At 34.2% G+C, this 15,724-nt stretch overlaps 1 protein-coding gene and 1 long non-coding RNA gene across 3 annotated transcripts; one reads left to right on the top strand and one right to left on the bottom strand.

Annotated features, from left to right (window-relative positions):
- The first annotated feature begins 104 nt into the window (after positions 1–104).
- layna (layilin a) lies at positions 105–15,473 on the top strand. 2 transcript variants are annotated; one of them, XM_079608803.1, is made up of 8 exons: positions 105–231; positions 643–660; positions 7,802–8,099; positions 8,175–8,332; positions 10,095–10,139; positions 11,038–11,124; positions 13,223–13,325; positions 13,408–15,473. In XM_079608803.1, the coding sequence occupies exons 1-8, from the start codon at positions 156–158 to the stop codon at positions 13,757–13,759; spliced, it is 1,137 nt and encodes a 378-aa protein (XP_079464929.1). In that variant the 5' UTR covers positions 105–155; the 3' UTR covers positions 13,760–15,473. The 2 variants fall into 2 exon arrangements, with proteins under 2 accessions (XP_079464929.1, XP_079464930.1); XM_079608804.1 differs by lacking the exon at positions 10,095–10,139 and having other exon boundaries at positions 13,408–13,886.
- LOC306995494 lies at positions 3,241–5,931 on the bottom strand. Its single transcript, XR_013796871.1, has 3 exons — positions 4,759–5,931; positions 4,479–4,567; positions 3,241–3,318 (listed from the first exon to the last, which is right to left on the bottom strand). It is a non-coding gene; the product is annotated as an uncharacterized lncRNA (long non-coding RNA).
- Positions 15,474–15,724: the final 251 nt, after the last annotated feature.

The raw sequence follows: 15,724 nt of genomic DNA, 5'->3' as shown, positions 1-15,724 counted from the left end.
GGATGTTCACAAAGATTTCAGCGGATAACGGGACAGGTGATTCGTTTTCTACTGGATGAATCTGTTTTGGATTTTCCTTTTTTATTTTCTCGGAATCCCATTGTCTTCGTGAAGTTACTTTTAAGACCTATGGAAGTGTGATCAAATGTGATAAAATGGAACTGATGAGAAAATGTGCCTGCGTTTTGGTTTTATTCAGCATCTCCGCGTGCGCGTCAACGATTCTAGGCGGTGAGTTACACATTTAAGAAAGAACATTTTGCATTCAACTAACCTGTTTTAAAATATTAAAAGCTAGGCTAAATATGTAGTAATATTTGGAGGAAAAACTTGCTAAATGTAACTAGTCAGATTTTACATATTAGGTTACTTTAATCTATAGGCTACTGCATGAGCCCATTTGACAACCTGAGGTTCTTTATAACATGCTATAGAAACTGTTCTCTGTTCTAGGTTTTTCATTGACATTGTTGTTGTTGTTTTCGCTCACTAAGACTCGTTCGTTTTCCTGTTTGAGTAATTTGAGTGAGATGCTTGAATACATGGAGTGAGTGACTTCTTTAGATGATGATTTAACAGTGGCTATTTTCTCTCTTCACCACTTGTAAAACCGATGTGCTGTCCATCCTCCCTGCGGTGCAGACATTTACGAGCCAAGAGGTATGTTCTGCCTCAGACACTAATGGCTTTCTCTAGATTAAATAATAGTCCATCTCATTTGTATATTTATGGTATACATATAGAGCGAAAAGTAATCATGACAGAAATATAATTTTTCTTTGTTTATTATTTACATTTTACTTCCTCTAGTAGTCTATTTCACAAACCCTTAGCACTTTTTTCAATTGAGTAATGATCTGCTACACAATGTTGTTAATGTTCTTAGTGAAAGGGATTTATTTATTTTACATTGGGAGTCCCTGGATTTGCTGGTTGTCTGAACCATTGCTTTTTAGAAAAATAATCAAACTTGCAACTGAAAATTTTTGTTCTGGAGAAAAAAAAAGATTGCCATTTGGCTGACATTTTGTACTGACAATGCACTTGAGTTTAGTCTCACTTTTCAGTGCTGTCATTGCTGTTGTAACTTTAAGACTGCTAAAGCATTGCACCATGTCCATGGGTTTTCCCCTGTGACTTCATGTACAGTATATCCATACATGAGTATCGTAAAAAAAAAAAATCTTAAGGTTTAGATTAGCATTAAAAGTAGGCTATTGCATGTACTTTTTGAGATATGGGGTGCGTCTCAATCCCAGCTTCTTAGGTCGTGAATCAGTATATTGTGTACAAGGATAGTAAGGACCCTGGCTTACTACACATTTGGACACTTTGACACTATTTATAGCTACATGACAATCTCCTCATACAACATCACTATTGGTATTTATGAACAAAAAGCCAGAACTGATATCTTTCCAACATTATTTTTTAAAGTTATTTAAAGTACATAATGATAAAATACTTTGCTTGCCCTTGTGAAAAAAAAGTGCACTTTAGTGTACTTTTATAAAGTGTACTTATTACACAAATAATATACTTTAAAAGTATACACTTAAGTGTGAATTAAATGCAATCTTTTGGGCGCACTTAATGCACATTAAGTATAATTAATTTCAAATTTATTACATATTAAGTTGAAATAAAATGCAATAAGTTGCCATTAAGAGTGATTTTTTGGAACAACTTAAGTGGGACTTTAATACAACTTTATATCTACTTTCATAATTGCTTCTAGTGTCTTTAAAATATACTTAAAGTGCACTACACAATATACTGACACGCAATTAATGTGAACTAAAATATACTTTAATGTCAGTTAAAAATACACTTAAGTGTGAATTAAATGTATTGTTTTGGGCGCACTCAATGCACATTAAGCGTAATTAATTTCAAATGTATCACATATTAAGTTGAAATAAAATGCAATAAGTTGCCATTAAGAGTGATTTTTTGAAACAACTTAAGTGGGACTTTAATACAACTTTATATCTACTTTCATTACTGCTTCTAATGTCTTTAAAATATACTTTAAGTGCACTACACAATATACTGACACGCAATTAATGTGAACTAAAATATACTTTAATGTCAGTTAAAAATACACTTAAGTGTGAATTAAATGTATTGTTTTGGGCGCACTCAATGCACATTAAGTGTAATTAATTTCAAATGTATCACATATTAAGTTGAAATAAAATGCAATAAGTTGCCATTAAGAGTGATTTTTTGGAACAACTTAAGTGGGACTTTAATACAACTTTATATCTACTTTCATTACTGCTTCTAATGTCTTTAAAATATACTTTAAGTGCACTACACAATATAGGCTACTGACAAGCAATTAATGTGAACTAAAATATACTTTAATGTAATATACATGTACATCGTTCGTTATATAATTAAATACATTTATAATGAAAAAAAATTATAATAAAGTTGTAATTTAGTACATTTCAAATTTTAATAATAAAAAAAATCTCTTAATAACCTAGTTACAATCAAAAGAAACACTATACATAAACACAAACAGTTACAACACTTTAACTCCTTTAGAAAGAGTCTGGAGGACAATGAAGCTTATATGCACAATCATTTTCTTCCTCAAATACCAAGGTACCTAAACATCACAGAAAACATTATGCATTTTTACATTTTCAGAAAACATTCTGTATGATATATAAAATTGTTTTTGTTTCCATGTAATTTACTGGTACTACTACTTTTGGGGGAATTTGGAATTTGGTCCCCATAAAAAAAAACACATGCACATACACATACACATACACAAACACACACACACACACACACACACACACACACACACACACACACACACACACACACACACACACACACACACACACACACACACACACACACACACACACACACACACACACACACACACACACGCACGCACGCACGCACGCACACACACCTAATATTAACAAAGATGAATAAATACAGTAAATAAATTGTTCATTGTTAGTTCATTTTGGCTAATGTATAAACTAATGTTAGCAAATGAGACTTAATATTAAAGTAAAAATATTAAAGCTCTTAAACCTTTACTAGCACCAACAGGACCAAATGGTTTCTTCTAAAATCTTACTCAATTACAGTGAATGTAAGTTTGTCTAAAAACAAAACAAAATCTGAAGAACTCCAACGGCATAAAAACAAGAAAACCAAAATCGTTTGTCACCAAATGTTTTGAAGTTGTTGGAAAGTGCTGAAATGTCTATGTCCCAGAAGCTCTCCAGAGTATATGTGAATGGAAATGTTCCAGAGAAGCAGGAAAGTCAGAAAAAATACCTTGAAGAAAGAAAACAAAAACAGAAGGAAAACAATTGTTTATAAAAACAGATCCAGTCCATTATTATATTTGGCTCAATTGAATGAAAGTGATAGATATACAGTTGCGCTTTAAAGTTATAAACCTTGCAGTATCTGCAAAATGTTAATAATTATAGTAATAAGAGGGATAACAAAAAATTGTGTTCTCTTTTTATTTAGTACTGCCCTGATGAAGCAGTTTATTCATTCCCCAATCAAATGTCAATAAATTCTCGTCATAGTTGTCGTCATTTAAAACTGGTTTTTATTTAGTTATCGTCTCGTTTTCGTCTGTGAAAAAATGTCGGTGACGAAAATAATGATACAAATTATTCGTCATTAGTAACATTGCAAGATGGCTGTGGATGAACACCAGTTGTTTGAAACAGCTTTGGCCGCTACAATGAACGAGTTAGACTTTTATCTAAAAGAGGAACAGAAGACGGTGCTCGAAACGTTCCTTTGTAAGAAGGATGTTTTTACTGTTTTGCCGGCAAGAGTCTAATCTACCAGTTAGCTCCGCTGGTAGCTAGGCGTATGGGGCTTAGTTGTGATTGGTCGTACTAGTATTATCCAATTGCGTGCATTGAGATTTTCAAATACATGCTTGGTGCCGCCCCTCGAGTTGGGTGATTTATATTACTCAATGCCAGACCCCTAATTTTTCGGATTTGGGTCTGGATTTCCAGGCTAGCAGTTCCTGGATGTTAAAGTTGAATTTACTGTCCAATTCGAACCACTGAATTTGCGAAGCGGAAATTTTTTTTTGACCGAAAATCACCGTTTAAATATTATAGGTTGTATTTTTAAACCATTTGAATATTTTTGAAGCAAAATATTAAAGGTGAATATGGATTATTGGATTTTTAATAATGAAAATGGGTTTGAAATGTTTTTAATGGAAATATTCACAGCTTAAATTTCAACCCAATGCAATCCAATTTCATTTTCCCCAATCCAATTTCAACCTAACAATACAATGCATTAAAATGCAAGCATAGTTAATGCAATGCATTTTTTTTTTCAAGTAGTGCAATTCAACAGGCTTTTTTGTTTCAAAAACATTTGCCATTATTTTACTTCCATACCCAAGACCCATGCAAACGTTTCCTCATCTTGGCTTGTAAGTTTCAGCTTACCGCGCAAATCTTCATGAAGGATGTTCCTGTATTTACTGGTACCACGGTTGACACAGCAATTCTGCGGCCCTCTTCCTTTGGTTTGATACCTGTAAAATATATGATGATTATAGGGGCATCTGTAAATGCACAGGTGGGAATTTATTACTTGCAAATGGAGAAGATTTAAAGTATTTAAAAGCTATAGGGATAGTAAGTGACTTGATAGCAGTGTTTCAGCTTGATCAGGGTGTGCTGTCTGTGCAACAATTCATGACAAATTATGTAACGTTAACATCACCTCATCAATAAAGGCCTGTGATTCCACACCGCTTGCACTGTATCTCCAATCACAAATGAACTGATCCTGCAAAATGAACGTGTAACTCCAGTTAAGCACAAAAAAATAACATATTCCAAAACAAATAGTAACTGAACAACTCACTCTTCAAATGCAAAAATAAAAAAATAATGCTACATTACAAGCATTATTTCTAGAGTGATATATTAAATATTTATGGTGGTTATAACATTGATTATATGTATTAAATGTATATAAATGTCTTCGAGTGTTACAATATTGGATCTGTATTTAGCAAATTTGTCATTTAGTAATGTTTAAATGATTTAAAAAGTCGGTTTAATTAAATTATATATTTTTTCAGCAGCCAAATTCGTCGAACACACCCACACGCGAACATAATATGATGTAAGAAATTATTAGAATGCAATCATAGATAAATTATTGAAAACCTGATTAATTCACCTCCCGAGTCTATTGCGTCTGTCTGCGATGAAAATAATGTAATGTGTTAACGTTACACTCTTAATCGCAATAACAACTGCCATGTTACGGTAAAAATTTTAAAATAAAGAAAGCATCAAGATATACTTACTTGACTCATTATTGCAGTATAACGTCTCATCTGTAATCAAACGTGGCGTGGCGTTCTCTTCCTGATTGCGCAGCTTCAGTTTCCTTTCCTCACGAATCGCGATTACAGAAACATAACAGTGCATTTTTCAAACTCTAGTGAAGTAGTGCGTCATCGTGACGTAGTATTTCTGGCGCATGCGCATTAAATAAAGTTAATATATTTCATGCATGGTTATATTTCAGCTTTTTAATTTCTGTTCAAACTCATTGTGTTGTTAGACTCTGTAAGTTCACAAAACTTGATTCATTCACCTAACTAAAAGTCAATCATTTTTATAGTGTAGTGTAGTCTAATTTAAATTAAATGTATTTTAACTGAATTTAAATGCAATTTAATTTTGTTTAGATTTGTTTAACTTTGCTCACAACTAAATGTGTTTAATTTACTTAGATCAACATAATGATATTAAAAGTATTCTCTACACAGATGTAAAGTACAATATATTAATATTACATTAAGAACTCCTCTCATAAATTACATTTTATTGTCAAATATTATGTAGAAAACTGACACTTGTGTGTTTAGAAATATTGTGATGAAAGTGTACTTACTTTAAGTTAAACTTAATTAGACATTTTAACAAAGTGCATTTGTAAAAAGTGCACTTAAGTGTGTTTAGAAATATTGTGATGAAAGTGTACTTACTTTAAGTTAAACTTAATTAGACATTATAACAAAGTGCATTTGTAAAAAGTGCACTTAAGTGTGTTTATAAATATTGTGATGAAAGTGTACTTACTTTAAGTTAAACTTAATTAGACATTATTACAAAGTGCATTTGTAAAAAGTGCACTTTAGTGTGTTAAGAAATATTGTGATGAAAGTGTACTTACTTTAAGTTACACTTAATTAGACATTATTACAAAGTGCATTTGTAAAAAGTGCACTTAAGTGTGTTTAGAAATATTGTGATGAAAGTGTACTTACTTTAAGTTAAACTTAATTAGACATTATTACAAAGTGCATTTGTAAAAAGTGCACTTAAGTGTGTTAAGAAATATTGTGATGAAAGTGTACTTACTTTAAGTTAAACTTAATTAGACATTATTGCAAAGTGCATTTGTAAAAAGTGCACTAAAGTGTGTTAAGAAATATTGTGATTAAAGTGTACTTACTTTAAGTTAAGCTTAATTAGACATTATTACAAAGTGCATTTGTAAAAAGTGCACTTAAGTGTGTTAAGAAATATTTTGATAAAAGTGTACTTACTTTAAGTTAAACTTAATTAGACATTATTACAAAGTGCATTTGTAAAAAGTGCACTTAAGTGTGTTAAGAAATATTGTGATTAAAGTGTACTTACTTTAAGTTAAACTTAATTAGACATTATTACAAAGTGCATTTGTAAAAAGTGCACTTAAGTGTGTTAAGAAATATTGTGATTAAAGTGTACTTACTTTAAGTTAAACTTAATTAGACATTATTACAAAGTGCATTTGTAAAAAGTGCACTTAAGTGTGTTAAGAAATATTGTCATTAAAGTGCATTCCCTTTAAGTACACTTAAGTGGTATTTAATTTGAACTATATTATATTATCTGCAAGTGCACTTTTCAAAAAGTATACTTTTATGATATTAAGCACAAAAAAAGTACGCTTTCAATACAATTAAGCACACTTCTTTTTCACAAGGGTGTTACATGTACATGCATAATTTCAGCCGTAAATAAATTATACATTTTAGCTAGATTATGTTCATTGCCTGCCTAGTGCATTGTGTGTGGTAAATTGGCTCACGTGATTTATGTTTCGTGCTTCAGAACTTCCATTAGGGGAACATAGTGAGCTCCCTGGTTTTCACAGTGCATTTGGGGTATTTTCTTTAGGGAGCGAACGTTTCAGTGCACTATAGGATTTTTCAATTGAGACAGCCCTTAAAATGGCTGACTCCCTGACCAGTGCCTTACTACTGAGCTAGGGAGCTGATTGAGACACACCCCACATCACAACGCATTTGTTTTTGTTTCATTTTCTAAATACAAAATTATTCATCTTAAAGTGATAGTTCACCCAAAAATGAAAATTCTGTCATTTACTCACCATTAAGTTGTTCCAATCCTGTATGAATTTCTTCTGCTGAACACAAAAGAAGATATTTGGAAGAATGCCGGTAACTAAACAATTGATGGGCCCACTTCCATAGTATTTTTTTTCCCATACTATGGAAGTCAATGGGGCCCATCAACTGTTTGGCCCATATTCTTCAAAATATCTTCTTTTGTGTTCAGCAGAAGAAAATCTTACAGGTTTAGAACAACTTAATGGTGAGTAAATGATGACAGAATTTTCATTTTTGGGTGAACTATCCCTTTAAGTGTTCTAAATAAAAGTACATGGGATGAATCAATATATTTCAATATATTTACATCCCATTGTCTTTTCTAACATCTATAATGTGTCTCCTAAGGTCAACAGATATGCAAGCGTGGCACTGAGAAGCCCTGCTATAAAATTGCCTACTTTCAGGACAGCCGACGTAAACTCAACTTTGAAGATGCGAGTCGAGCCTGCAGGAGTGATGGTGGAGACCTTCTTAGTATTGAGTCTAAGACTGAGCAGAGACTGGTGGAAAATTTCATCCATGAACTAAAAGCATCAGACGGTGACTTTTGGATTGGGCTTCGTAGGGATCAAGACCATGAGGAGAAAAACAGAGACTGCCCATCTCAATACTACTGGCTGGATGGAAGCCAAGCGACCTTCAGGTGTGACGAGAGCTGCATTTGATGGGCACATTCCCTATGTAGGTCCTTTTACTCATTGTTTTGTGTGTGTGACAGGAACTGGCACTTTGATGAGCCTTCTTGTGGGTATGAGGTGTGTGTAGTGATGTATCATCAGCCCTCTGCTCCTCCGGGTCAGGGTGGTCCTTACATGTTCCAGTGGAATGATGACAACTGTGAAACTAAAAACAACTTTATCTGCAAGTACACTAAAGGTTGGGAAAGCATGTTTTATTCACTCAATCCATATTACTTATGATATTGCTCATATACCCCTTTTCCACCAACAAGAACCAGGTGCTGGTTCAGAGCTAGAGCTAGAGCCGGTTCGGAGTTGGTTCTACTGACGGTTCTTCTAAGAACCGGTTTGCCTTTCCACAGGCTAGAGAGCCAAAACAGAGCCAGATCTTACGTCACTGTGTATACATCTCATGTTGCCCAGCAACGCTAGCGCGGCAGCGCCAAACAAAAACACACCAGGCTTGTTCGAGATGGTTCGGCTTCACGCAGACCGATCGCCGCGTGACATTAAAGCACTTTGTGCTTTGGTGCTTTGGTGGTCGAAAAACAAAGAACCGATTTGAAACTAGGCTCTGGCTCCGAACCAGCACCAGCTCTGCCTTGGTGGAAAAGGGGTATCACAGTTCTTAGTTTGGTGATTTGAACAAACCTAAGCATCAAACTTGCTAATTACACAGCTCTGTGTGAATACTTGATTCTGATTGGTCAATTGTGCCATCCAGTGGTATGTTATGTTAGGTATAATGTACTCAGTTTGTACTTGTTGTTGCACAAGACGTGATCAGGACGTCTTGCATCATCCTGAAGGGGTTTATTCTACGATAAACTTGCTGTAAATAATTAGACATTGATCGAAATATTGAGTCATATACTTTATTAGCTCCTTAAACGCAAAGCTTCCACAGAGAAGGCAGTTGCTAGCAAGCTGCAAGTTCAAAGTTCAAACTATACGGACATTTAAGATACGGTACAGTCATACCACTTATTACACAGTATTTTGCCACATAATTAATTATGGGGGTAAGAGATATTCATTTGAGATTAAACGGTTTTAAAATCGACACCTGTTTGTTATCTTATAATCCATTACAGTGTACGAAACAATCGTTGCAAATTGGCAGCAGAAGCATTTGTATGAAACAAGAGACCGAGTCCGCGGTACCGGATGACACAATTAAATAACTGTACACAAAATATTGATTTGAGTTTTTAATATTTTATTAGGTATTATTATTTTATTTTATTTTATTTTATTTATTATTACAGTACCATATCCCTTAACTGTCTGTCTAGTTTGAACCTGCCACTTGAAAGCGACTACTCTCTCTGCAGAAGCGTTGTGTTTAAAGAGCTAATTAAATATTTCAACTCAGATCAGTAGCCTATTTCATATCTAATTATTTACTTGTGTGGCAAGTAGCCATGTAATAAGCGGGATAATGTACGTCCAGCTGGATGTTATCGCAGAATAAACCCCTTCAGGGTGAATTAAGACCTGATCACCCTGAAGGGGTTTATTCTGCGATAACAACCGGCTGGACGTACATTATCCCTTACATGTAACTCATCCTGCACTGAAAACGGTGCAGCTTTATAAAGAGAGCCGTGCTATTATTTTTTTAAGCAAACAGGCTTATGATTTCCATCTAGTAAGCAATAAAAAATCATAAAAATCCCATTCGCTTACATTGAAGAAGAGTCCACACATCTGGAGAACACAATATCCTGACTTGGAAGTTCTGATTTACCATTCACTCATTTACCATTCACATTTTCAATTTTTGATTAGAGGTTCCTAGAGCGACAAGAACTGGTGCGTTTCCCAAAAGCATCGTTAGCCAACTATCGTCGCAAGTTTTGCTTTGTTGGTAATGACGGTGCTTGCAACCAGTTGGCTTTGGGAAACGCACCCCTGTTTAGTATGTGATATAACATGGTCATCATGTGATGTTTCAGATAAACCTCCAGCACCAATCCCTACAGAAATCGAAACATTTAAAGGTAGGCTTGAGATATATATCTTTTTTTTATTAATATGTATATTAATATAGTGCCTCTGCATAATTAGTACAAATTATTTTGTTTTTAATAAAATAAAGACAGCTGATGTAGTGGTTCTCAACCAGGGCTTCAGGAAACTTCCAGGAGGGCCTCAATGAGTCTTAAAATTATTTAAATTTAGTTATATTAACATACCTTAGTGAAAAAGAAGTGCTCTTAATTGTATAAAATGTCACTTGTATTGTGCTTCAAATTTAAGAGTATATTTTAAAACAAAACTAATTTTAGATTTACATAGTTCACCCAAAATTTAAAATTATGTCATAATTTATTCACCCTTAAGTTGTTCACAAAAGATGGAATTTTTAAGAATATGGGTTACCAAACAGTTGTGGGGCAACATTGACTTCCATATTCTTCTAAATATCTTGCTTTGTGTTCAGCAGAACAAAAAAACACTTGGGGTGAACTATCCCTTTAAGCTTAAGTATTATTTGTAAAGTATGTTAAAGTGTACTTTTTCACAAGGGTAATCCTAATTACAATGCAAAACAAAATACTACAAATAAACATGTACATTATTAAACTGGTATTTTTGATTTTACACATTTTTATTACAACAAAAGTATCAAACGTACATTATATCAGCTGACATAGCAGGACTTTCAAATATTGTCTTGGACAAAGGGGTGTCCTGGAGTCACGTTTGAGAACCACTGGCCTAATGTTTGATGGATTCATTTTAATCCACCATTTGTGAAATATGGGAAAGTCTGCATTCATTAGTGTATTTGTATGTGCTTGTTTCCTTGTTTAATACTTTTTTCTGTTTAATGTGCTGTTTTATTTATGTCTGACACCAGATAATACACAAAAGCATAATTCTCGTATATTACAGATGCTTTTCCGACACCCAGAAGGCCCAGATACCCTTCTGTCACAGAGAAGGATGATGGCATGAGGGTGGTCGTATCTGAACCTCCAGGTGAATCTTTTTCTCACAGACATGGTTGAAGACTCTAACGTCATGGATACCTATTAACTAAATAGAGTAGCTCCAAAAGACTGGCATTTTTCTTCTTCAGTTAAACACGGTATAAACATTTCTGTCTTTTACTCACCCTCATGTCGTTCCAAACCGGTCGGTCATCTTCAAACCACAAATTAAGATATTTGAATGAAAACTGAGAGATTTTGTCCCTCAATAGATGTCCATGTAAACAAAAAATGTTCATAAAAACACATAAACATAAAATGTGCAATATAAGGGTAAAGGGGGCAATTTCGGACACAACCAGAGAATCAAATATGGTCCTTTTCAGAAGGCTTGTATCAAACTGTCTTTCTGTACTTTTTAATTTGTGAAAGTTTAGGTTGTATGGACTTTCAAATTTCAATTGATAGACAAAAAAAAGGGGAGAATGTTATATCTTTGTTCGTTTTGAAGATGAATGAAAGTCATACAGGTTTGAGTGGTTAAATGAGTTATAGATTGGAGACAAATATTTCTGCACTATTTCTAGGTCACTAATCAATAAGTACATTTGAGTCATTGATCCTGTGACTCTTTGTACAGATGATCAGACGTTGTTGCTTCAACTGAAGCACAAGATGCTTTTTGGATAATTTTAAATCATGCTGCATATTATATGATCATCAGGTTTTAAACACATTGACATAACCCATACTAAGAATTTTAAGTTTTCATTTAAATGGGTATGCTGATGATAATATAATTTATAATAAAAATCTTTTGAGTTAGAATTGTAGACATATTTTCAGCCGTAGTCTCAGATGTTTGGACCCTGCTAAACTGTGTGGAATCAACACTGGAAAACTGATTTTTTTTTAATGTAAAATATAAAAAGTATACACCACTGTTCAAAACTTTGGGGTCAGTAAGAACTTTTTTTTTTTTAAATGGATACTTTTATTCAGCAAGGATGCATTAAATTGATCAAAAGTGACAGTAAAGACATTTTTAATTCTAATAACGATTTCTATTTTCAATAAATTATGTTCTAACTTTCTAGTATTTATCAAAGAATCCTGAAAACAGTATCATGGTTTCCACAAAAAGCATTAAACTGTCTTAACATTATTCTAAAGGATAATGTGACACTGAAGATATGTACAGTGCTATGCATAAGTTTAGACACCCATGCTAAAGTTGACTAAAAAGAGGAATAAAAAATCATCTTTTGGAAATTTAACTTAATGCCTTAATTTAAAAAAATAGGAAAAATCCAACCTTTAAGGACACCAATTTTCTTTGTGAATGAATAATGTATCGTAAATAAATACATTTTCTTCCTTAAAATACAGGGTGCATAAGTTTGGACAACCCTATGTTAAATTCCCATAGAGGCAGGCAGATTTTTATTTTTAAAGGCCAGTTACTTCATGGATCCAGGATACTCTGCATCCTGATAAAGTTCCCTTGGCCTTTGGAATTAAAATAGCCCCACATCATCACATATCCTTCACCGTACCTAGAGATTGGCATGGTTTTATTTCAGTTAGCCTAACAGCTGGTTTGATTTGCATTGAGAGATGATCTTATGGAAAGTACTCCATGCCAATCTCCAGGTATGGTGAAGGATATGTGATGATGTGGGGCTATTTTAATTCCAAAGGCCAAGGGAACTTTATCAGGATGCATAGTATCCTGGATTCATGAAGTAACTGGCCTTTAAAAATAAAAATCTGCCTGCCTCTATAGGAATTTAACATAGGGTTGTCCAAACTTATGCACCCTGTATTTTAAGGAAGAAAATTTATTTATTTATGATACATTATTCATTCACAAAGAAAATTGGTGTCCTTAAAGGTTGGATTTTTCCTATTTTTTTAAATTAAGGCATTAAGTTCAATTTCCAAAGGATGATTTTTTATTCCTCTTTTTAGTCAACTTTAGCATGGGTGTCTAAACTTATGCATAGCACTGTATTATGTATGAAGTAATGATGCTGAAAATTCAGCTTTGCCATTACATAAAAGACTTCTTTCAGAAACATTAATCCAAACTTTTGAATGGTGTTTGTACACTTTTCATATTAACCAATAACCTGCATGTCTTTCAGACAATGCTCTCAATATCGCTTACATTGTGCTGCCAACCATACCACTTCTACTGCTGCTGATTGTGGCGACGGGAGTTTTCTGCTTTAAGCTGTTCACAAAGAGGTGCGTTGTTTCACTGATCTCTTCTCTAAAGAAAGCCTGCCATTTTAAATGTGATAGCAAAAAACATTATGTATGCATGCAGGAAGAAAGAACAGACTGAGACCCCTCCAAAGGATCCAGGATCCTGGGCCGCTGGAGAAAGATGCAACAGCCCGAGCCCTGACGTCTACAAGGTCATCCGAAGGCAGCATGAATCAGACCTGGCCGGCACACGGCCTGACATCAAAAACACTTCCTTCCTGGGTTCTTCTCCAGACACTCCACCCGGAGACTATGACAACCTGGGAGGCCGGGACACTGAAAGTGGTTTTGTGACACTGGCCAGCACTGAGAGCGGCTTTGTGACCAACGATATGTATGACACGCTGCAAGGCCGTGGAAGTGGGAGATACTACAGAGACCAAGGATGGATGGATGAGTTATATGGCTACTGATATAAAAGATGACATTTAACACTGTATTCTCTTGTTAAGAATGATAATAGCTTACCTGTCGATGTCTTGCCCAAGTATTTCCTTGGTGCCAGATAATATATCCAATATTATCTATAATTCAAGTATCCACTTTATTTTTAACGTAAGAATGAGTGTGTGGTCATTTGTAACTTGAATGTGTAAGGCTTCAAGTGTCATTCGCTTCCAGTTATTGTACCTTTACAAAAACATGTATCTTACCTGTATTTGAATGTTCAATTCAAGTTTGCTTTTCACAACACATTTTGTTTCAAAATAGCTTTACAGAAAATGCTTGTTTCCATGCTCAAATTTTGTACGTTTTCTGTTATCAGCCAGCGATGAGTGTATCAACGTATACAACTATAGTATAGTGCATTGTTTGTTAACGTCATGTAGCTTGTCCGATTAAAGGTAGGGTAGGCAATTTCGAGCAACCTAGCAATAGCAAGCTAGCTTTGAAAGCATGAGATCCCATCCTTCTTCAAAACACATGAAGGGTCTGAAGCAGTGTCTGAAAAGTGCCGCGAAAAGAGACGGTGTCAAATTACCTCATGTATTAAAGCACATAACATTACAATATTAATGAACGTAAGCAACTTGTGCTCTAGTTGTACCACCTGACTTCTTCAGATTAATTTCGGCGTTGATAGTGTTGACATAGAAACGCATAAGTCTGAGGCTGTGAACAGCTCCGTGTAGAACTTCACGGGTTTGCCATTTTGTAAGTGTGGTTACGACATGGCGTGAACGCAGCATAAGATTGTTGTTTTGGTTCTGGAGGAACTGTAAAATGTAGCTGCTGTTTCTTTGTGGCATTCAGACCGAATGCAATGATTGGACAAAAACATTTTGGTCCTGTGACTTCCACAGAATATATATGTTGGCCTACATGTTTTAATATTTAGATCACTTCTATTATTGATTGCTATCAGGATGTGAAAAGAGTTTCAAGCAGTATAACAAAGTGTTTATAAAACAAATTGCCTACCCTACCTTTAACTTGTGGTCATAATTATAACAATATAAGCATAATATTACTTTATAAGGAAAATGTTTGATAGTTATCGTAATCAAACACACTGGTTCGTTGCTCACCGTTTACTTCACCGTGCACTTTGTTATTCTTCTAGGTATTTATTTATTGCGGCAAATTTACTGGAAGTCTCGCACATTTATAGAAAATAACTTTCTTCTGCGTTGCAAAAAAAGTGGTTAGGTTACCAAATCAGGTTTGCGCTAGAGCTCAAAAGGAGCCTGAATATCTGTGGAATGTGTGAATGTTTTAAATTTCCTAAATGGATTAGAAAAACTAATTTACCATAAATTTACTCTAGCAGAGTTTCAATGCAACAACATCTTAAGTTTACGGGTAATGATTATCAGACATTCGCTAGTTTTTTTAAAGTCTGTACTATTAAAGTCTGTACTGTTTTCATAGGCTCCTATGACCATTGTGAAAAGAACAGTAATACTTACCAGTTTTTAATGCATCTTTAAAGCCAAACTCTGAAGGATGAACACAAACTGATTGGTTTGCATGACCATGTTCTGCTGCTTTTACTGGATGTGCTGTATTACACTGTGACAATCCCTTGCAGACTGTCTTTTTCTGTGAAATAGTGAATGGTCAAACAGCCTTCAAGTTTCTTATGCAAATATTGGAATGTGTATGCAGTGATGTTAATGAAGCCTTAATAAACAAAAACAAATGAATGAAATTGAAACTAAATATATTTACTTTCACATTTGGGCAAATATATCACCAATCAAGTTCAAGTTACTTTATTTATACCCGAAGGTAGATTTTGTTTGCAGTAGAGTCACACACCATCACCTTTCACACATCATCACATTACCACACACCATCAAAAAGTTATTATCGGTCAAAAATAAAATAATACATAAACATACGTAAAAATTTGTATGTAAGATACAAGTAAAAAG

Source organism: Phoxinus phoxinus (assembly GCF_949152265.1).
Source record: "Phoxinus phoxinus genome assembly, chromosome: 3".
Lineage (NCBI taxonomy): Eukaryota > Metazoa > Chordata > Actinopteri > Cypriniformes > Leuciscidae > Phoxinus > Phoxinus phoxinus.
The sequence above is the reverse complement of the archived record's forward strand: the minus strand, read 5'-3'. Positions and strand labels throughout refer to the sequence as shown.

Bases quoted from the DNA above. Each gene is read 5' to 3' on its own strand.
- layna (XM_079608803.1), top strand. From the start codon at position 156: ATGGAACTGATGAGAAAATGTGCCTGCGTTTTGGTTTTATTCAGCATC. The intron at 8,333-10,094 runs GTTGGGAAAGCA...GTGATGTTTCAG, and splicing joins TATCTGCAAGTACACTAAAG to ATAAACCTCCAGCACCAATC. The intron at 11,125-13,222 runs GTGAATCTTTTT...CATGTCTTTCAG, and splicing joins GGTCGTATCTGAACCTCCAG to ACAATGCTCTCAATATCGCT.